Source organism: Manacus vitellinus, unplaced genomic scaffold (genome assembly GCF_001715985.3).
Source record: "Manacus vitellinus isolate BGI_N305 unplaced genomic scaffold, ASM171598v3 scaffold_32_pilon, whole genome shotgun sequence".
NCBI lineage: Eukaryota > Metazoa > Chordata > Aves > Passeriformes > Pipridae > Manacus > Manacus vitellinus.
In genome coordinates, this window is record NW_021940460.1 from 6,463,550 (window position 1) to 6,486,141 (window position 22,592).

The following is a 22,592-nucleotide window of genomic DNA, read 5'->3' on the forward strand; positions in this document are numbered from 1 at the left end:
CCAGGCCCGGTCCCGGGAGGCGGGTGGCGGGGGGGCCGGTCGAATCCAGCGGTGACAGCCATGCCCGCATCCCTCAGGCCCTTCCACCGCAGTTCCCGTGGGTACAACCCGTCATAGGTTGGACTCGATGGTCTGAGGTCTTTTCCAGCCGCATGGATTCTGAAGTTCTGTAGCTGCGGGTCTCGGGGCGTTCTCGAGGGGGGTGGTGGCACCTCTCTGAGGGTCTCTTACATTTCGTTTCCTTTCATTCTGCAGGCCATAATGCAGGGAGAGAACGTCTCCAAGCCCGTGCTCCAAGTCATCGTGAGTGCTGTCCCTCCTCTTCTGTGCCAGTCCCTCCGTGTCTGCATGTGCTTCCCGCGGGCTCCTGAGTGCAGCCAAACTCCCTCTGCAGAGGAGCCGAGCCAGGCTGTCGTCCCTTTAATTCTTCTAATTTTATTTTATATTGCTTGGGCTATGTTGATATTAGTGCTCAGAAAAAGGAGCTGAATAGATAAGTCCATTTGCTGACTATGTCACTTTCTGGTTTTGAAAAGTTTCTGAGAAAATGACAAAAAGTAATTTGTTTTCTTTCCCCCCCCAGAATACACGGGCTATTGCTACAGGAACTGGGCCCCCACGTTACAGGGTGCTGATGAGTGATGGAGTTAACACACTGTCCTGTGAGTATGACAGGCTGCAGTGAGGTTTTTTAAGTGTGGAGATGCTGATGGTGATAAAGTTTCCAGTCTAGTGATTGGGTGCAATGTGATGGAATGAATATTGAAGGAGAATGTGGCTTATACTGGGCCACAGATTCTTAGGTGTGCAACTGCATGTTATCATTTAGGTGAAATCTTTGTCTTCTGGAACTTTCTTTGTGAGCTTTAAGCAATTAACTTGCCAGAGGATATAATGAAAATATAGAAACCTACACGTGTAACAGTAGATTTAAAGTAATTTAGCTTAATCTTTTTCTCCCTTCTTTGATGTATAATCATTCTAGCTACCACTGCACTGTGAAGTGTGGGGAATAAATACAGTGTAATTTATGCTCAGTTTTGGTGACTTGTTAGCAGTTGTACTGTTTCCTATGTCTTAACAAACTGAGCACATTGTAGATCCAGGGGGAATACTTGACTGGCTGGAAAAGTTGTATCTAGCCATGGCAGCCTCTTTTAGGGCTGGCACGTGGAAGTTGTTTGAATGTTTTCCCTCTGTTCCTGCAGCCTTCATGTTGGCAACACAGCTGAACCCCCTGGTGGAAGAGGAGCGCTTGTCAGCCCGGTGTGTTTGCCAGGTTAACAGATTCATTGTCAACAGCCTGAAAGATGGAAGGTATCTGTGTTAAATCTTTAAGTACAGTTCATTAATATTCACTTAAAATTATCTGCTGTGGAAAAGAAACAGTGAAGGTATCTCGTTACTTAGGTGTTGTGGAATCTAGTCTTTTATTAATTTTTCTCCTCTCCTATTTCCTCAAATTTTTTGAGGGGATAGGATACTGCAAAATGAGAAGGGATCCAGGTGAAGTTATTACAGAAAAACTATGTGTCTAGCAGGATATGAACCAAGGTTTGTAATTCTTTTTATTCAGCATTTTTTGTGGGAAGAACACAACAACTATTGAGGCAGGGAATGTATTTTCTCTTGTAAAACCTGCTATGGTTTTGATACTTTCAAAACACAATGTTGTTTCAAGCTATTTTTATACCTGTCATCATCTGTTCTTGATGCATTGTGATACTTACTGCTTCAAGCCTACTTGTCCCTCGAAAGAGAGGGCTAAGTTCACAGTGGAGAGCTTTTCTCTTCCAGATCCTTCATGCAAGGAATCAGCCTCTAATGTTAGGTTCTCTTCCCTGCTGCAAAGGCGTCTGACAGACTTGCAGAGGGGGTGAAAGCCTTAATTGCTGTTTGTTCTGTCTTGTAGGAGAGTGGTTATACTGATGGATTTAAATGTTCTGCATACTGCTGATGAGGTTGGTGGGCATATTGGGAATCCCCAGCCGTACAATGAAGGTGAGTGTCAGTAAGTAAATACCTTCCTAGCTGTCTTGTTTCTTTCACTTCAAAAAAGCAGTTTTAAGTTACCAGTTGGTCAGTTTTCTTATGCCTGGAACAGTGATGTCCAGACCTTGAAAATCCTTTCTATGTGTGTAACACAAAATGGGGTTCGTTCGTATTTTAATAAACTCTACACTGTGGCTGAAGCTTCAGTCTCCCCATGGTGTTGGGAGCATCTATACCTTACAACACTGACAAGCTTTTATTCTATGTTAGTGGTCTCTACCTCGAGTTCCAGTAAGTAAGCGGAAGCTATTTTATGTCTCCTCATAATGAGTGATCAAATAGATGATAATTTCTTCTGTCTGGAAAGAAAGCAGCCGGAGGAAGATGGAATAATGATCTATAAAAGTATAAGATGGCGTGGAGGGGATGAATAAAGAGTGATGAATCTCTCTCTCTCTCTCTCTCTTTTCTACATTCATTTGATGCTCTTCAGTTCTCATATTGTCAGGCAGTGGTTTTAAAACAAAGGCTGCACCGCACCCCCGAACTGCACAGTTAAATCATGGAACTTGTTGGGGTGGGTGCCAGAAATTGGCACAGGTTCAAAAAGCAATTAGACTTGAGAGAGAAATCCATTAAAGGCTGTTAAACATAACAATACATCCTCTGCATGCATGTTAGGTACAGGAAGCACTAAAACTCAAATTGCTCCAAGTACATAGACGAGAGACTGGTATGAAAACACGGCCAGCACGGACTTCCCTAAGCACCCATTCCTAGCCTGCCATCCCAAAAAGGATGATGCACTGGGTGGACCTTAATCTGACCTGCCATTAATCTATTTAGTTTTGTTATTTTGCATAAGCAACTGTGTTCTTCATTTTTCATGTGCTGAGCTTACGCTTCTCGTGCAAACATTTTTCAAATTAAAACACTCTTTTTCCTCCTGAGATACGTTCAAAGGTCTGTTCTGTTCTTCCAGTTTTGAACTTTAAAAAAGAGGGAGAATAATAAGCACATAAAGAAAATATTTGAAGAGCTGTGTGAGTGATGTATATACAGATAATGGCTGAAATTTAATCGGAAATAGCTCTTGAGGAATTTTTTTTTTTCCTAGTAGAAACGAATTAATATGTTTTTATTACTAAGGTACCACATATTGGTGGCAAGAGTTTTCTGTAGGATATTTTGGTCAAACAGTGGTGGTAGGTACACTGCTGATCTGGTTAAAAATCTACTTTACTAATCGAAGTAGGAATTAGGCATTGTTGCAAAGGCAAAGACATCTTTCTTCATTAACTTTTCTTTTTCCAGGGGAATTAGAGGGGCGTTTGTTAAATGAGCCTAAAGAATCCTTTGTTCCTTTGATAGTTACTTAGCTAATTGCTGTTTAAAAAATGTGTTGACATCTCAGATTTTATGGTTTAATCCCACAGTTGCTGTAGAGACCAAGATTTTCAGAATAGCTACTGAGCAGACTGTTTTGTGCCTTTCTCCCGTTTCCCTGCCTGTGTGATACAAGAGCTTGTGAACTATAGTGTTTTTCCGTTATATTGTTGCTTAGAAACGACTGAGAACGTGGTATCTGACAGAACTGAGCTGAAAATATACCTTTAAGACTATAAATTCTGGTAAAATTACCATTACTCTGATCAAAGTTGTGTTCTTCATTTGGGCTCACAAAAGTACTCGGGAGTGAGGATTTCAAATCTAAAAGCTTTTGGAGATGACACAGGTCTGTGGTCATAGTAAGTGTGGGTTTGCACTAGGTAGTTAAGAGATGCCAAAATTGATTTGGTGCGTATTTCATTTTAGTACTGATGTTATTCTGCAGACGTCATAACCTTTTATTTGGTACTAAATAAGGATTCTGTTACAGGAGATGGTAATAGTTTATATATGAAGTCTACTTAACCCAGCCTTGCTGCTCTGCAGGCTGCCAGATTTGTCATGAAGGCCTTGATACAATGGCAGAGGTGTATTTCAAGTTGGAGATCCTTTAAGTTCCTGTATATATTAAGAAATTGTGCTTCTGAGGAACACTCAGCTAACTCAGAACGAGCATCTTAAATGTACTTTGTGGTTTCCATTAAAAAAAAAAAAAAGTTCAGGTATTTAAAAAACGGATCTTTAGTCCTTCTTTTGGTTTTGCTTGAAATACAGATCTCAAATTGCCAGACCTAGGATTAAGGAATATTCTTTCCCAGACTGTAATAGCACACTGGGACCCAGGGGGGTGAGAAGCTGGCTTTTGGCCACTTTACGCAGGAGCAGTAGGTGGTTAATCTGCCTAACAAGGAAGCTGGAGACACAATCTTCTTATTACAAATCATAAAAACTTTTCAGGCAGCATTTCATAATAGTATTGAAAATTAAGACTGAGCAGTTTAGTTCTTGTTGAAAACTAGATGGTTGTGTTATTACTGTCATTAATCTCATTCAAGTTACTCCAATGCTGGACTTTCTTTTCCCTATGACAATTACTTGCTACTTATGTTTAACTTCTGTCATTAATCTTTCAGTGTTGAAATGTTTATATACTTCTACATTCACTTAAACTCTTTATTCTTCTCCTACCCACCACTGTGATTAGGTATGAGTTCTTTCAAAGTCCATTTTCATCCTGTCTCTCCCCTCCCTGCTGTGCTGCTGCTCAGTGCTGGGGCAGGTCATGGCACTGTGGCAGAACCTCCTGGTAACAAGTTATTGGAAGCAGAGGACTCCTGTTACGTGGTTATTACATTTGATTGGGCTGTGGGGCAGCTTCAGCTAAAAAGGTCTTGGGTTTGCCTAACCCACTGTATACAGCAGAAATGTGATCAGCTATTTCAAGTGGTTTTTTCACCTCCTGCTAATAAAAACTAACAGCGAAAACCAGGCGGTCTCGTCGGTTTTGTGAGCACTTTAAGTGATCTGTAGGCCACCAACCACCAAAAATCACAGTTTAGGAGTCCCTAGGCTCTACAGGCGAGAAAATTGGAGAGATATTTCTGCTGCTTCTGTATTTGAACACATGCACAGATGTGTGAATTTATTCTTACTCTGTTGAGAAACACTCTGCTGTGGGTAGGCAGCCATTAAAATGCGAATTTGTGTTTCATAACACCCAAGTGTTCTAATGTATGTGGTGGCCTTTGGTTTGGTTTCTGGTGTTGTTTTTTTTTTTAAATTACAAATTCCTACAGAAAAAAACATATTTGGAACAAAAGTAGCAAGGAAGCCTCTCGCTGTTTCACATGCACATTCCTGTTCTTCCTGAATATTCTTTCCCTGACCAAAACATAATTTTCTCTTAATGTGTTTTGTTGGGTTTTTTTCTGCCTTCTCTTGCAAAAAACGAATTTGGCTGTTGAGTGCTGACCCCCTGAGCACCTGAGGCCACTGAGTGAGGGTGAGACCTGGCTCCTCCATCTAGTGGAACCTGCAGCAAATACACATTTTGCTGTTTGACGTCATGCTGTTGCCAGGGAGACTTCTGTCACCAGTTCACCGATGTGACTCTACTGCGGCAAGTTAGAGGAGCAGATTGGTTTTTGTGCAAGCACCTTGTTTTTGAGTTAAAAATAACCAGAGGGTTACCTCTGTAGGCTGTGCCACATCAGGCAACGCCACATCAGGGTCTCCTTGTGTTGCTTCTGCTCCTTTGTGCCATCCTTCTGTCGTGGGATTCTCCGCTTTTGTTCCTCGTCGTGTTTATGGGCTTGGTCTGACCTTCTTTTCCACTTTGCCTGACCATCTTCCTCCTCACATCCCAAATCAGGGAAGCTTTGCCTGCTCAGGCCTAAATCTTCTTGCAAACCAATGGCTTAAGAATTAGTTGTGTCCAAAGGGACAAAAATGTTGGATATTTTCTCATCTAGAAGCAAATTATTCTGTAAAGGAATTCAATTTTTTGAATGGTACATTAGTTTTTTAATGTAATTTTCTCTAGATATGACCGTCTGCTCTTTCTCTTGTAATTTGTCATCAATTTAAGGCAAGTAAAAGCCCTGGAATCTAAAAAAAAAAATGGATGATGCAGACTTACTATGGCATCGCTTTGATCCCTAAGCAATGTACTGCTGTGTACCAAGAGGGGCCCTGGTGAATGCTGAAGTGATAACTCCATCACCCCCATGTTAAATATCTCCATATTTCGGAAATAAAATAGAGCAGGTGTTTTCTTTGTCTTGTGTTAACTTCAGGCTTGACTTTACCCTGTGGATTTTTGGCCTTTCCTGAGTTTTAAGGCAGAATTCTCTATAGTTTTTATCTTAGCTGCTAGGTAGTAGCAGAAACTACCTGTCAGAGCAATAGCAGCCGATAAACACTGAAAAGTTGTCAAGATTACTTCAAGGATGTCCTTTTAAATCACCATCAGCCCTGAATTCTTTCCAAGTAGGAAGCAGTTGCTTGAGGAAAAAGATCTGACTGAAATTCCTCCATGGTAATGTTCAACAGATAGCTTGCTACTGCTGTGTCTTATTATACACCTGAATTTTAGCATATTCTCTGTGTTTTAAATTTTATTTTTTTTCATGCAAGTCTTATTTCCTAAAAGGCTGAAGGGTATTTTTAATTACTGTGCTCCCTACTCTATGGTCTTTTTTTCATTTGATTACCAGGGCAAGGGCAGCAACGTCCTGCAGCTCCAGCAGCAAACCCAGCACCCAGCAAACCCCAGCAACAAAATGGCAATTTGTCAGCAGCAGGTAAGAGTAATCCTGGGCAGGAATTCTGGTTTCCATTTGTGCAGTGAGAAACTACAGCTTGAATTTAAATAGAATCCTTCCAATAATGGTGTTGCACAAGAAACGCTCCATTAAGAGTAACCCGTGCTTGACAAGGTAAATTATCTCAAGGGGTTACTGCACACCTTGATTTAAAAGGGGAAAAAATTTGTCTCCCTTCCCTCTTCATCCCTAAGGGAAAAGAATAAAAGGAAACAACTTTATTCAGTTTACACTGCTTCGTCCTGTGGTCACCTAAATTGGGCTGCAGTTTGTAGCTGGCCAACAAGTGTGTTATGGATGCTGAGATATTGAGGCCAAACAGTTTAGGTGGTGCAGGACTGAAATTACTTGATAGTACATCTAGAAGCGTGGCTTTTTTTGATCAAGATTTCAGTGAGATGCTGAAAGAGGCAGTCAATTTAAATGTCAGTCTGTAGACAGTTTTCTTTTTTTTTTGAGCTGAAAAGTTGTCAATCCTAACTCTTGGTGCTACTTTAACTTGTCTGTACTCTTTACCCCTCTGTTTAAGAAGTATTTTTAAATAGTAAAATTTTGACATTTGCTTAGAAACTTGCAGCAGAAAACAAGCTTCCCCTTCCTCACTTAGAGCTGATTATAAGAGTTTTGTGCTTATACATTGACAAGATTGAGTTTGGAACTAGCAGTATCACTTTATGTCAGAAAACTCTGTGATTATGGGGTACCGTTGCTTGGTTATTCCTCCAAGTGGTGTAGGTCTGAAATTCAATGTGCCATCCCCATCCCTGGAAGTTTTCAAAGCCAGGTTGAAAATGGAAAGGTGTCCCTGCCCATGGCAGGGGGTTGGAACAAGATGATTTTTAAGGTCCCTTCCAAACCAAACCATTCTGTGATTCTGTTTATTGCTGAATACTTGAGAATTTATTGCTAAATAGTTACTTCCCACTTAAACTGTATTTAAGTGGTTGACTCTGGACACGTCTCCACTTCCAGTGCAAGTGCTCTAAAGGCCTGAGAGTGTCTCCTCTGCAGCATTTTGCAGCCTAGAAAATACTTGTGACCAGGAGCAGAGTGTTCAGTGGAACTTCACCGTCTGTGTGGCTCCCCATGGCATGGCAGGAGAAGTTCTGCCTGACCTTGCACCGTGAGTTGGTTTTAGCCCAGCTTTTGTGTGCAAGACTGAAATTCCTTTGGCTTTTTTGTGGTTTTTGGAAGGTCCTGCTGCTCCCAAGTACCACGCTCCCTCCAACCAGTTTGGAAAAGCAAGTGCTCCCAGTGCAGTGAAGACGCCAGGAGGGTCCCAGGCCAAAGTGGTGCCGATTGCCAGCTTGAATCCATACCAATCCAAGTGAGTTCTCCTGGTTTGCCAGGCATTACTCATGTCACAGGCATGAGGGAACAATAGCTTCTTTTTGCTTTTCTGTGTGTGAATCTCTGTCAAATTATTCATTGAGTTCTTTTGACTTTATTGGTTGAAGTTCAAACAAACAAACCCAACAATAGCCACAAAACCACCCAGAGAAATTAAAAAAAACCTTCATAGAAACAGCTGATGGGTTTTGTTTTAGGTTGGTTTTTTGTTTCTTGTTTGGGCTTTTGTTTTGTTGGGGGGGAGGGTGGTTTTTTTGATATTTTTTTTTTATCTTTTTAAATTGCATCAACACTCCCAACAATCTGAGATTTGCCTTGGCATTGTCTTGGTGCAGCAGCCCTGCTGAGCTTGATAGGTTTTTAATATTTTAGTTGAAAATCGATTGACTTCTCTGTTTTTTTCCCTAAAGCAGCCTTCTTTTGGGTAAATTAATGACAAAACAGCTCAGTAAGCTATTCACTTTGGCTACTGTGCTGTTGAAAAGCATGAGGATGTAATTATTTAGTGAATGACATTTTTAAGTTATGCAAACTGATTTGATTACCCAAGTTAAATGCGAATCCTATAATTGAGCTCTTGAGTTCTAGTGTGGCTTTTCAGAACAGGCAAACTGCTGTGTGAGAAATGTACCCTAGAAGAGTAAAAGATTTGAGGCCTGCTTCTATGCAGAAGGATTGTTCACTATTATTATCATACTTTATGGCTGCTTTGTTGCCTTCTCTACAACATTCTGCCTTTAATGGTCTAGGCCATTAAAACAGAAAGCAGCGGAAAAGCAGGTAGAGTTGCTGAGGTGCAGTGGGAAGAATTCTGACTTTTAGATGGTGACATTCTGATTCCAAGGGGTTTGTCAATGCAATCTCAAAAAAAAAAAAAAAAAGAGAGAGAGACACAGGATAGTGATTTCTTGCACGATTTCAGGTGGACCATTTGTGCTCGTGTCACCCAGAAGGGCCAGATCCGCACGTGGAGCAACTCCCGTGGTGAAGGAAAGCTCTTTTCCATAGAGCTGGTTGATGAAAGCGTAAGTGTCATATGTTAAGACAAAGATAACGTGTGCCAGATGCTGATGAACCCTTCATAAAGACAGAATAGGGGAAATAAAGTGCATTATAGGAAATGATTTTTTTTTTTATTACGACTGAAACTTGTATCCCTGCACTCATTAAGTTGCGCATCAACGTGCCAGTTTTTATCCAGAATGGAGTCTTAAATGTGCAGCATTACTGATTATTTTTCATCAAAGTCTATAGCGTGTGACTGGATTTTTGCAGCTTCAAAATATAGTTGTTTATGCAAACTGACAGTCTAATACTGAGTGTCGTGGTAGTTTCCTGTAGATTGGGAGTGACGTTTCATCCTTGCTGAGCTACACCTTACAAAACAGGGAGTGAGAGGAGCGTTGCCTCCAAGTTACGAGCTTCCAATTTTCATGAGGAAATCAAGAGTACAAATTATTGCAACACTAAGAAATTTCCTCTGTGGTTTGTTTGGGGAATGGTATCTGGTTAATCTAACTAAACTTGCAGTTTGTCAAACCTCTTATCAAATTACAGCCTTCTGTTGTGAAAACAAACAAGATTCTGCTAGATTATATTGAGTATAAAATGTGAGGTTAATAAAGTAACGTGTTGTCACCAGGCATTTGTTTTCTCTGCATACTGTCTGTATTCAATTTTTTAAAAAAACCCCAGTATTTATATCCAGTGAGTGTTTAATTGTTATTAATTCTTACGTAAAGACAGTATGTCTGAGTGGGAGCCATCACAATACACTGCCTGCTAACTTGTGGAGCAGTGGGGTCTATTTGAATTTATTTTATCAATGCCAGCTTTACTGGCATTTTCAGAGGTGTATATGTGATAGATGTAGTTCTTATGCCTTTTATTCTGAAGCAGTAGAGATACTAATGAGACTTGAATATGAGATTTGATTGTCAGGTGTAGAATATGTCATTTTAGCTATAACTACAAATGTGAAGAGAATGTTGTTTGTTTCTCACATGCCTGGAGCAAGCCTGGCAGACCCCACTCTGTCTTGCAGAGCTGATGCCACTTAACATTGCAAAGATTTATTTTTTTTTTATCTTTTTTCATGCCAAATTTCAGTCCTGACCGGCTCTCCTGTTTTCCTGCAGGGCGAGATTAGAGCTACTGCATTCAACGATCAAGCAGACAAGTTCTTTCCACTCATTGAATTGAACAAGGTATGGTATCTTTGTGCTTTCTTAGACTGACAGGAGCTAGAAAAGAGGAACTTCAGCATAGCAAGGATTTTTAAAGGTGAACACAGTCTATTTCTCTGACTACTGATAATATCCTCTGTTTCATTGCTTTCTCCTGCAGGTATATTATTTTACCAAAGGCAATTTGAAGACTGCTAACAAGCAATATACAGCTGTTAAGAATGACTATGAGATCACATTCACTAATGAGACTTCAGTTGTGCCCTGTGATGATGCCCAGCATCTTCCATCTGTTCAGTTTGATTTTGTATCCATCTCTGACTTGGAGAACACGCCCAAAGACTCGATTGTTGGTCAGTCTAAGTAGCAAAATGGCAACTCTAAAGCTTTGAAGTTTTATATTTGTGTCCTGAATACTGGGCAGGTAGTGAGCACATGGTGTTTTGAGTGTTGTCATCTCTTAGTTGAAGTTGTCCAGTGATGGTTGCCATTAAAAATGTCTCAGACAGTTTTCCTCTTTAGATGTCTTTGCCCTGTTCTCTAACAATATATAATGATTTTTCTTCAAACTTCTGCTTCAAACTAAAGACAGCAAATGATACTTGTTTATTGTACTATGATCATTGTTTTCCACAGAAAAGGGCTGAAAGAAAAATGTCCTTGCTCAGCACGTGTGCATTTCATACCTTCTGTGGTCTTGCTTTCTTTCACTATCTAATTATCTCTGTAGTGATTTTGGCATAATTCATTGCATCCAAGTCCAAGTTGCATGACTGTTTTGGCTTGCTTTGTGAAGTATTGGAGGCTTGTTTTTCTGTAATTTGTTGGGCAGAGTACTCCGGAAAAATCAGAGGCTTGGGTGGGGGTGAGGGTTCTCAGGTTTCAGAGGCACAAGATGCCTGTGATTCAGAGACATTCAGCTGAGAATTTTAAAGGTAGATTTGTAATACTAAAAATGGTCTGTTTTTAGGGAGTGCAGGGGGGTTTGTATTAGCTCTTACTACCCAAACATGCAGACTTGTTTACGTTGCTTAAGGTTGTGGGGCTACGTGAAGGCATGAGCCAGTTGCTTCGTTGTGTTACAGTCACTTTGAAAGCCCTTGCTTGTGATTTAACAGCAAGTGTGTGTTACATGATCAGGACTGAAGTCCTTTGACAGAATGTGATGGGAAAAGATAGTACAATGCCTTGATCTCTCTAATGTGGTGAGGCTTTGCATTCATGAATATCTTAATGAATGCGTCAACAAAATTAAAGCACTGAAGAGTTCTGTAGTGGAGCGTTCCTACCATAATACTTAATTTCCATATCAGATTTCATTTGAATAGGGAGCTAGGATACAAGGTAAAAATCTGACAGTAGGTTCGAATTCTTCTCTTGTGATCTTGTATTCCCCAATTGTGACCCTTGAGTAACTCTAAGTAAATTGTAACTGTTTTTTCAGATGTAATTGGAATTTGTAAGAGCTATGAAGATGTCACTAAAATTACAGTGAAAGCTAACAATAGGGAGGTTTCAAAGAGGAACGTGCATCTGATGGATACATCAGGGAAACTGGTGACAGCTACGCTGTGGGGAAATGAGGTATGTGCTCTCTTACCTGTTCTTAAGCAAAGGTTCCTTTGTGTAGGGTGAGGAAGTGCTGTTGTCATCTGAGATGGGCACAGCACTCACACAGTCCTGGGTTTTTAAGGATCAGGGGCCGAGAGAAGGTGAAAGACTGTCTGGTTGCATTCAGGTGTGATGTTCTTAACCTTTCTCTGACAAACTGCTGACATGATCTGACTAATGTGTTCTGAACAACTGCAGACATTATGTCTCAAGCCAAACTACTGAAGGTAACAGGCTCCTGGTTTAGGAAAGGTATGAGTTGCAATTTGATCATGGAAAAGCCCAGTGGCTATGGTTGTCTCATTTGAGATGAGTTTTATCTGTGGGGTGGGATACATGCTACCCTGCATAAATTGCTGCGTAACGAGGGGGTCGAGAGGCTGTATCTCAGACTAGGAGTTTAAAGCATCAGAGCCTTGGAAGAGAAAGTTTGAATAGTTGCAGCAAACTGCTTCCTTATCTTTTTAACAGGCTAGTTTGTTTTCCTCCGCTGTTATAGGTACTTAGGGATTTATGTTCCAGTCTATAAAATGGGAGTGATCCTGCCAGCTTGACAGTGATGCTTTATGGCTAAATGATCAAGTGCACTGATATTGTAGGTACCTAAACACCATTAACCATCTGCTGATATAAATGAAGTAAACTTGAAGTTCAGTATCACAAAGTCTTGAGGTTGAACCAGGTTGTTATAGGAGAGACTACTGGTATTCAGTTCCTGGCATAACTTTCAACAGGGATCATGGTCTGCATTTTACAAAATTAGATCTGTTTGCTTGCTTGTAGAATAGAGATCTCAACGAGCATTGAGGGGGAGTGATGTGTGGCTTAGCTGGCACAGTTAGGGTTAGAATCACTATGTCCTTTATAACAGTCATTGCCATGACTGCTGGGATATGTTTTCTGTTCTTTTTGCATCTCCTGGATACAGTGAATGCTACTGCAACTCCAGCTTGTTTGTAATCTTTAAGCACATGATCTTCCCTTTGCTTGCTGAATGGTGTGGGGGTCCAGAAAACCTGTACCTTTCAAAACCTCACTCATGCCATGAGATTCTTTGGTAGTGTCAGGCTACTCAGATAGCAAACTGATGGCAGCTGAACAGCATTAAAGCAGCTTTATGAGAAAAAATAGAAAACGGAAAATCGAAAAAAAATGTTTGGTCAGCATAGCTGCTCTTCTCTTTAAGTGGTAGTAGAATGGACATGATTGGCTCAGTCAAGCTGAGCAAGTTGTTTGATCTCCTGAGGAGTCTAATATGACCAAATAATTTCTCCTGTTTCCATTCCCATAACCTTTCTCCCGTTCTGAAATTCTGGTGTAAAACTGCTAATGGAGGGGTCAATCCTTTTAAACAAACCAATGGTGTGACTTAAGGATTCTCTGCTTCGCCAGGAAACAGGGTGTTAGGATTGCACCTTTAATTGTTAGCTGCCTTTGCTTAAACTCCTAATGACATCATGCAAAATCTTACCTTTTAGATACTACGAGAGTTTTGATCTGTGAATTACGACCACAAGTTCAGTACCTTTACTGCTAATGCCTCTGTTTTTTCACACATGCAGGCTGAACAGTTTGATGGCTCCAGACAACCTGTGATTGCCATCAAAGGAGCCAGAGTCTCTGATTTTGGTGGTAGAAGCCTGTCTGTCCTGTCCTCAAGTACAGTTGTCATCAACCCCGATAGCCCAGAGGCTTTTAAACTCCGAGGATGGTATGAGTGTGTTTATGTTGATTTATTTCAACCTACTGGAGAGTATTTGTTTTATTCTCTTTCTCTGGACTTGAGCAGTCTGTACAGCACTGAGGAAAGGTGGCAGAAGATGTGGCTTCCAAGGCTATAGAAACTTCTCTTGCTTGGAAACCTTTAGAGCCTGGAAGGCTGTCCTTCTTAAGTTGTTCAATTCAAAAAACTTTTAATTCCATGACAGACCTTGAAAAATCGAACTTGGAGTAGTGCATGCTGACCCAAAGCCTTGGAAGGCAGCATGAAATCAGGCCTGACCAGCTCCACTTTCTGAGGCATGATCTGAGAGAAAAATATTTTCTTTCCACAGGCTTTTCCATTGTGTGGAATCTGATAAGCACTCTGTTAGTATGGAGGGACTATTTGACGTCTTCCAGTGTCTAGTCCTTACCAGACATTTTTCAGATAGCAAAATAACATTTTATTGTCAGGAAAACAAAGTGATTTCTTGGTTTGTTGCATCTCCTGTAGGTAGTTGTTTAATTGTTTGCTGTAACTACAAATATGGTGATATGTGGTGTGTGTGAATAAGATTAAGTGCCAACAGCATCAGATTCGTGAATCCTGGGTTTTTTAGGTTCTGGTTGCATCACCCAAACATGGATAAAATAAATGGCATCCTCCATTTGTCATTGAGCTGTGGTTCTCCTATGCTTCAGAGGCTTGTTGAAGATAAAATTGATTGTGGGTCTTTGCTATTACTGTCACACTTTAATTAAGTTCCATTTTTGAGCCTTATTGGTGTGTTTCTGAAATCACAAAGCCCATCACAATGGGATGGCAGTGCAACCTTTTGGTGAAGAGCTGTGCTTTCTTATTTTAACAGAGGAAGCATAATCTTTTCAATGCTATTTGCTTTTTCTTTCGAAGCTGCTGCGAAGATAATGGTACCATGTAATTTAATTTTAATTATGGAAATATCTTGATGCCCTTAAATCTTGTTATCTGCCTGCCTCTAAGAAGTGTGCAGTGCGTGGTTTGACCACTAGCTGGCAAACAAATTGCAGTTATATAGAACAAAGCTGTCCTCCTTTTGTGGGTTTATAAAATACAGTGCTAATTAAGTCAGACTATTAACTTATTCTGAAATGCTATTTTTGTTTGCAATATACACATATTACTGTAATTGTTTCCTTTGCAATCATTGATAAAAAATCCCTCATGTATCGAGTACATGAAAATAAACGTAGGCTTTTGATAAGTCTGTATGGTCCAAAAATAGAAGTTCATCTCTGTGGTTCCAGGTTTGACTCTGAGGGGCAGCTGCTGGAATGTGCCTCGATCTCTGATGTGAGGGGTGGGCCAGCAGCTGGAGCAAATACCAACTGGAAAACTTTGTTCGAAGCCAAATCTGAGAACTTGGGACAAGGAGATAAGGTAAAGCATGGCCACTTAGTACAAGCCTTGTGTACTGGGGATAAAATAAAAAGCTAGACTTGATGCAGGTAGTCTGCTTATCGAAGTGGTCTAGGTGTTGAGCAATATGTGCTTACTTTCTTGGAATTTATGCTATTAAATAATTTTACTGTTTTTCAAATAAATTCAAGCTTGTTGCTGATGCAACGTGATACTGTGTTGGCAAGAGAATTCTAAGCCTTGTATAAATGGAGGGGGGATGTTTTCACTCCAAAGATGTTCATATAAACAGAGTGTTCTAGGAGAAACAGGTGCATTAGGAGGAAGTGGTTTTCAAGGGTGCACACTTGGTCAATAGAAAAGCTGGTAATAAACCCCAGGTCTCAGGCTTTCCAGTCCAGAAGCCTCTCCAGGCTTATACTGCTTCTTGACTTATTTTTAACTTTTTTTTGGTTTTTTTTTTTCAAACTTAAGTGCTAATTCATTTGGGATACACAAGAGCTTCTATCCATGGAAAAAAACTTTTGGAAATAATAGAATGCTTTGAGTCAGAAGGGACCTTAAATATCATCTAGTTCCAGCTTCCCCCACCACGGGCAGGAATACCACCCCCTAGATCAGATTACTGAGGGTGCCATCTAACCTGACCTTGAACACTTCCACTTTACTTGTCATTCAGCTATTTTCTGCGAAAAATTTTTGCACATGCTTCTTGAGCAACCTCTGTTTTTCTGCTGAAAGACTTGACCGTGGTCTTAAACCATTATGATGATTATTTTAGTGTGGTGAGTGGGTATTTTGTTCTGTAGGCTATAGTTTAATCAAATGCTTATCTGTAACACTACACAATAGGCTTTCTGTTTTTTGTATTGGTTCCCAAAAGAAGCGTAGGAAAGTGCAGAATCTTAATCCTGAGAAAAAGTGGAGATTTGAACAGACACAATGGAGAATCAAATATGCTTCATCTAAAGAAAAACCTAGCAATTGGAGTTTCCTGCAATGGAAACACAAAATAATCTTGCTGTAGGGGCTTTATTAACATAATGGAAGCCTGAAAATTGTTTCAACAGAGGGGTTGATTTACAGTTTCCCGGTAATCCATAGCTGTTAAGCTTTTTAATCCTAAATATCCAAGTATGGGCGCCTTGCTTTTGTAGTTAATTCAGAATTGGAAAACATTGAGTATTTTGAGGCTAATGTTGCACACTCACCCCTCCTAGGCAGATTATTTTAGCTGTGTGGGCACAATCGTACATCTGCGCAAGGAGAACTGCATGTACCAGGCATGTCCCTCGCAGGATTGCAACAAGAAAGTGATAGACCAGCAAAACGGACTCTACCGTTGCGAGAAGTGCGACCGCGAATTCCCCAACTTCAAGTACCGCATGATGCTCCTGGTGAGTCCGTGGAATGGGAGCAGAGGGCGTGTCTCGCCGTGCTCCCCGAGCAGCCCAAGTGGAAATCCTTTTGGGAATGGGGTCTTGGTGCTGTCTGCCCGCCTGCGGTGCCTGTGGGTCAGAGGGTGTTTAGGTGGTTTGTAAGCTGTACCTGAGTGTGAGGGGATGTTTCATTGAGCTGATTAGCAGTTTGTTTTCCTAGTGCTCCAATTAAAAGCTTTTCTCCTTGCCAAAAAGTTGATGCTAGCTCAGTTGATTCTGGTTTCCAAGTGTACTATGCAGTGCAGAGTACAGATGGCCTCCGCCTCTTCAGTAGTGAAGATAAACTGAAGTAAAATGGCATTTCTGGAGAGCAGTAATTGCACTTTTACAGCTGCTACCTATATTTAGTACAGTTTTTTTGGTAGGTATTGTTCTGTCTCATGCTTTAATGGAGCCTACTTCAGAAAGTTGTTTGAGGATTGTTATTGTGATGCCCACTTACACCATAAGCATTGAACCCTTTTCTGCTTCATATTATAAATTAGAGTTGTATCTGCTTCTTAGAAATGCTGTGCCAGGTGGGCATGCAGAGAAAAGGGAACTATCCCTGCAGTCTCACTCAACACAAACTGCTTCTGAATAATTTCTATTAGATAACTTCTAGGAACTACTTTACATAGCAGAGCCATTGTCAAAGAATATAAAGGGGATACTGAGGGTGCATTCAAGGCCTTCAGAACAGTGTGTCTCTTATTTCCCCATTCCTAATTGTCAAAGCAGCCAGGACATGCGTGTGAGGCTGGCACTTGATCTTTAGTGCTCTGTCTTGTCCTTGAATGTTTTGCTGGTTTCCTCATAGCATAACACAGTATGACATGAGTTTATGATCAAGTACTCAGGTATGTGCAAAGTAAATGCAGTTTGCAGACTTACTGTTGTCCCCCTTGGTAGTTGTTGTTTTGGGGCTACCTGTTCTTGCTCACAGCTCATCAGTGACAGCAGGACACAGCTAAATATCCATTGGTGTGCACCACTGTGATCTTATTGACCTTTTCCTGTGACACAATCTACTGTCAATATTAACTTGTGTTAGGTTATGTGGCATTCTGTGGAGCTTAAAAAGAAGTAGTAAGTCACTGCCTTTCACCCTCAGTGACTGAAAGTACAACAGGTAGGGTTCTAGTAGTTACTGGAAATTTAAAACACTCTATAACTGTGAAATAATTTTTTTTTTGTGCTGTCTTCTGTCTTCCTTGAGAAATAGGCAACTGGACAAAATAACCTTTTGGGTTTTGTTGTATTTTAGGTGACCATTGCAGACTGTCTCGAGTATCAGTGGGTGACTTGCTTCCAAGAGTCAGCAGAATTCATTCTTGGGCAAAGTGCAGCTTTCCTGGGAGAACTGAAGGAAAAGGTCGGTCAATTATCTTATTACATTTTTCCTGTGTGTATAGACATTGAACTGTGTTTCACATATCTTGTGTTGGGCTGTCCTCATATTTGTTGCTTTTCTTTCATCCTTCTGGTAAGGAAATATTCTTGTAATGTTGACTTAGAAGGCAACCCTGAGAAAGATGTAAGGTTGGTGTTGAACACCAGTGCTGATCCATCAGAGCGTGGTCTGATACCTGTGTGTGCATGAATAGCAAACATGGCAAAGGCAGTGGGTTATGTTCATGCAGTTGCTGTGGAAATTAAGAGCATTAATTAAAACAAAAAGTGCCATATGAAAGAAAGGGGTATTCTGTTTCATTTGTCAAGAATTTGATTTACCTATTCTCTGGGTGACAGGCCAGCTCAGCCTGAGGTTGTTCTCCAGATGTTGCACTTCAGTATCTTTTACAAGTTCACAAATCATTGCTTCTGTGTCTGAAGTTCTTGGCAGGGACTTGTTTACTCTCCTCAGGATTATTTTCCACGGGCCATCTGCCTGGAGAACAGAGATTTGCCTGGTTTCCCCCATAGCTTGCTCCCACAGTCAGTCTGTCTACCTCTGAGCTCTTTTGGCTGCTGAAAGCTGGAGCTCAGCCTGTCCTCATCACCTGGACCTTGAGAGGCAGCTGATCACTTGATAGTGCCACAGCCTTTAGAGGACTGGGAACTGTAACACGTGTTGACTCCAGCAGAAAAGACAGGCTGTTTTATCATTGTACCTGGATTGGAAGAATCTGCAAAAAAACCCTGGTTCAGCAATGAATGCTGACAACATTGTCCCTAATGTGTTCCAAAAATTTGTTTACAAAACCAAAAAGTTCCAGAACACTTTGTATGTATCTTTGTAAGTAGGCAGGAAGCTTTTCGAACTAATGTGTGTGAGCCCACTTCTGCTAAGGCTCTTCTTTCCCCACCAAACATCATCAGAAACTTTGTGGGTCATATGAAAACCATGACTTGTAAAATGGGTGGTTGGCAGAGATGCTGATCTTTCTTTGACAGATGAGAGCAGTTTTTTAAGGTCGTAAGTCATTAAACACTTAAGAGACAGTATTATCTTCCCTTTGTGATTCTGTGCTTCTCTGCTGCATTTTTCTTTCTTCCAACCAAAATAATCTTTTTCTGATTTTTTTTTTTCCTTGTCTACTGTATAAAAAGTGCATGGCTTTGTTGTGTTTTTAAATGACGATGTGGAATGCATGATAAGTTCTTGAATTGCATATGAGCATTGCTGTGCTCCCAGGCTAAGGCTGGTTGATTCCAGGGCTCCACAGATATCCCAGTTGTTGGTTAACCCATTGCTTGGCTGTGGGAGGGGAATGAATCAGGAGGGATTGTCGAGGATGTTAACCTTAGACACTGTTGTAGACCTCCTCTACCTCTGCAAAGTGGTGCTAGTTTTCCTGTAATTTACATTCAGGAATGGTTTTTGGAAATTTCCTGCACTCTGGCTATCAAAGGTGAGGGGTACAAAGCTTATGGTTCTGGAATGCTGAGTTTCTGTGCTATTAGGAAGGCTAGAGACCTCTGTTCTGTAGGAAGATATCTTCCTGGGGAATTCTAATTAGATGTGCTTGCACTTTTGCGTTTCCATTTTCAGACATTCTTAACTTGTCAATATTTTCTTTCTTCAGCCATGCTTAATCTCTGCTAGAGTTTAAACAAAATTTCTTAGTCACTTTTCGTGCTGGAGAGAACTGGGTGGGGAAGGAGAGACAGCAGATCCTATGTACCAGTACAAACATGTAATGTCTTTTGAAGAGCTGCCTAATGGAAATGGCTGAGGATAGAAAATGGAACATAATATGGAGTGAGCCCTTGAGCGGGAATGCTTTGTGTTCCAGGAGAAATTGGTTTTGATTTGACACTTTTATGAGCCTTTAAAAATGGTACTCAATGCATTTGCAGTAAGCTTTTCTTAGTGGTTTTTCTCTGATAGAGCTGATGCAGTGTCTTGTGAAATTGGTGGGAGTCTTTTCACTGCTCACAGTATGGTTTGAGTTCATGTACAGCCAGTGACCACACTAAGCACAGATATATGTGCAAGGTTTTTCATCTGCTTCTCCACTGTGCTTGTTAGTTACCAAAGGAGGTAATGTGGGGTAGCAGTGACTGCTTTGCTGAGGGCATTTTCAGCTCGCTAATGGTTCACACAGTTTGTGACTGAGCTGGAAAGCGAAGCCAAATGCTTTATTAAGTGAGTTCTCTTATCTTCTAATCCATAGGATGGTCAGAAAAAAGGTTTTTAATATTCAGGAAGGATATGCCTGAATTCTGCAATCTACAGCTACTCTTGTTCACCTTCATTTGTTGTGCTTTTCTAAACCTTAGGAGACTTACTGTGTAGTGTAAAATAGTGCTGCACGCAGTGAAAAACAGCAGATGTAACACTTGGAATGTGAGTGGAACTGGGGTGGGTTCAGTTCCAGATCAGATGCTCTGTCTGCTGCTGGAGTGACTGATCAAGTCAAGTGCATCTGGTAGATAAATGCATTAATAATTACTTGTCAGCATCGTCGTGGGGCTGCAGGGTTTTTTTTTGGAATGTCAGCAAAGGTTTTTACAACTCATTTTTACAAAAATAAACTTTTTTTTTTTTTTCACAGTCTCCACAACTTGCCTGCTCCTTTTCTACTGTTTTGACAAAGTGTCTGTTATAAATGATGATGATGATGATGTTTAATGTTCATATGGTAATTAGAAGCAGCTTATGTTCTAAATATGACAGAGTCTTCTAATGGTTATAAAAGCATGTTCAAAACATGCATCCACATTTTTTATAGAGCGTCCTCTTAAGCAGGTCTGTGTCAGGGTGTGAAGGATACACACAGCCTTGATGGATAAGCAGAAAACCAGAATGCCTAATAAGGCAATTAATGGGGAAATAGTTAACTCTGTCCATGTTTGTGATCACAGCAGAAAATCAGAATTAGCCAGTTTGGCACCACAAGAGAATCTTGTGTAGATTTATAATATTTTTGTTTCTGTACACCTAGTTGCAGATTGGATGCAATTGTGTGTTATTTTGTTTAGGCAGCTAGAAAGCTTTCATTGTTTTTCTTAAAAAGTTTTAAGTTATGGTTTTGGCATCTGAAATGTGATGGAAGACTCAGCTCTGCCTGTGTGGTCCAGGTAGTTCCGCTGTTTTGCCAACCCCCACAAAAGCTGAGCTGCTCTCAAAGTTCACGGTACTCACAGGAGCCTGGAGTGCCTGCAGCTGATACCTGTCTTTGTCCTTCCCCCAGAACGAGCAGGCGTTTGAAGAAGTGTTCCAAAATGCAAACTTCAACACGTACGAGTTCAGGATCCGAGTGAAACTGGAGACTTACAATGTAAGTATTGCCCAAAAGGCAAATAGTGTAGCATGTGGCTTTTGTAGTTCGACTTGTCTCCATAGGAGGTGACTTCCTCCTCTTATGTTTGTGGGGAGAGGTTTCCCTTGCTCACAGTGATAGAAGTTTCCAAGGATCACACAAATACCGTCAGTGTTGAGCAGTGAAGGAGGGATCCACGCTGCTCCCTCTCAGGTTTATCAAGAGTGGCTGGTTTCAAATGAAAACAACATACCAGCTCTGGGAGTCGTGTTGGCACTCCCAGCTAACCCAGATACCAAGAGCAGTAAGTTACTGGGGCAGAAGGAGTTTAGAACCAAATGCCTGGAGTGCTTAGTGTTCTTCTTTTACATGCTAAATTTCTTTTCTCAGGATGAATCTCGTATTAAGGCCACAGCAATGGATGTCAAACCCGTGAACTACAGAGAGTACAGCAAGAGGTTGATTGCCAACATCAGGAGAAATGCTCAGCTGGGGTGAGGAGGCCAGTGCTGGCTGATTGAACCTGAAACTTCCAGGAAAAACTCAATAGATAACGTTTCCTCGACTTTTTCCCTGCCCTGTGTGTGACAATTTTGCATTAGTTACCTGGTCCATGGTAGTCCAGTTTAGTGGGCTAAGTGATTTGATGCATTTCTCTGGAGATACGCCCCTGGTAGGTATGAGTGCACTCTGATGGCCACTGTTTTGTAGACTGTTGTGGTCTGTTAAACTCCTGACAGCACTAAAGGGGAATCTCTAGACAGTTGCCAGGGTCTTGAGACAAACCACTCAGAATGTCTGAAGTAACTTTGCTTTCTTAGTGTATGTAAAGTTGAATTATATAACCATTTTGTCTTCTTTGCAAGGGAGTAGTGACAACCTTGACACTTTGACTTGTTCAGCAGAGGGTAGGAGGAAGAGTGTCATCCAGCTTTCAGATATGGACAAAGGAGAACAGGTCTATTAGTACAAGTTAGTTCCTTTCCATAGAATTCAAAGGCTTTCACTTTCCACAGGTGCCATGCAGTTGTTAATGCTTGGAATGGCAATATGGTAGAATTATTAATCAAAGACATATCTCTTATATCTGAAGAATATCCTTCCTTCAGGGTTTAATAGACTGAGTCAGATGGGTCTGATATTAATCAAAATTGTCTCTTCTGAGGAAGGCAGATAAGCATTGACTCTCCATCCCCCAGGGAAATCCAGGCAACTACAAAGCATTGCTTTAGTTTTCTCTTCAATTAATACTATGGATTTTTGACTGATTTTTCAGCTCACATTTCCTGCCTATACGTATTTTGTGTATTTGTATATTCAGTTTCTTTGGTTTTATTTGTAATGATGTTAATCAGAAACAGGTCTTTAAATGGGGGGAGCTTTGTTTCAATAAACACTGTTTAATTCCTGTGTAGTGAATTTTGCTTTCTTTGAACACCAAAGACTTCTCATTACTGGAAAGCAATTAATTAGCTTTCATAATAAGCATTCACTTGGGGGAGATGTTACCTTAT

The 22,592-nt window shown here is 40.7% G+C and overlaps 2 protein-coding genes across 2 annotated transcripts in view; one reads left to right on the forward strand and one right to left on the reverse strand.

The window, feature by feature from the left end:
• The window catches only part of SMYD4 (SET and MYND domain containing 4), an 8,077-nt gene extending 8,015 nt beyond the window's left edge, over nucleotides 1-62 (reverse strand). The window contains exon 1 of the mRNA XM_029961273.1: nucleotides 7-62. Within this exon, the coding sequence (XP_029817133.1) occupies nucleotides 7-62 (56 nt within the window). The remainder of the gene's footprint in view (nucleotides 1-6) is intronic.
• Nucleotides 63-260: 198 nt separating this feature from the next.
• Nucleotides 261-22,488, forward strand: RPA1 (replication protein A1). Its single transcript, XM_008930437.3, has 16 exons — nucleotides 261-303; nucleotides 584-662; nucleotides 1,209-1,317; nucleotides 1,913-2,001; nucleotides 6,597-6,683; nucleotides 7,899-8,031; nucleotides 8,977-9,079; nucleotides 10,193-10,261; nucleotides 10,401-10,593; nucleotides 11,685-11,824; nucleotides 13,414-13,562; nucleotides 14,840-14,972; nucleotides 16,172-16,348; nucleotides 17,637-17,744; nucleotides 21,010-21,096; nucleotides 21,469-22,488. Exons 1-16 carry the CDS (start codon nucleotides 262-264, stop codon nucleotides 21,574-21,576), a joined length of 1,806 nt encoding a protein of 601 aa, XP_008928685.1. The 5' UTR covers nucleotide 261; the 3' UTR covers nucleotides 21,577-22,488.
• Nucleotides 22,489-22,592: the final 104 nt, after the last annotated feature.

Coding starts and splice junctions, on each gene's coding strand:
- RPA1 (XM_008930437.3), top strand. CDS start 262: ATGCAGGGAGAGAACGTCTCCAAGCCCGTGCTCCAAGTCATC. Junction 663..1,208: donor TGGAGTTAACACACTGTCCT/GTGAGTATGACA, acceptor CTGTTCCTGCAG/CCTTCATGTTGGCAACACAG. Junction 10,262..10,400: donor CACTCATTGAATTGAACAAG/GTATGGTATCTT, acceptor TTTCTCCTGCAG/GTATATTATTTTACCAAAGG.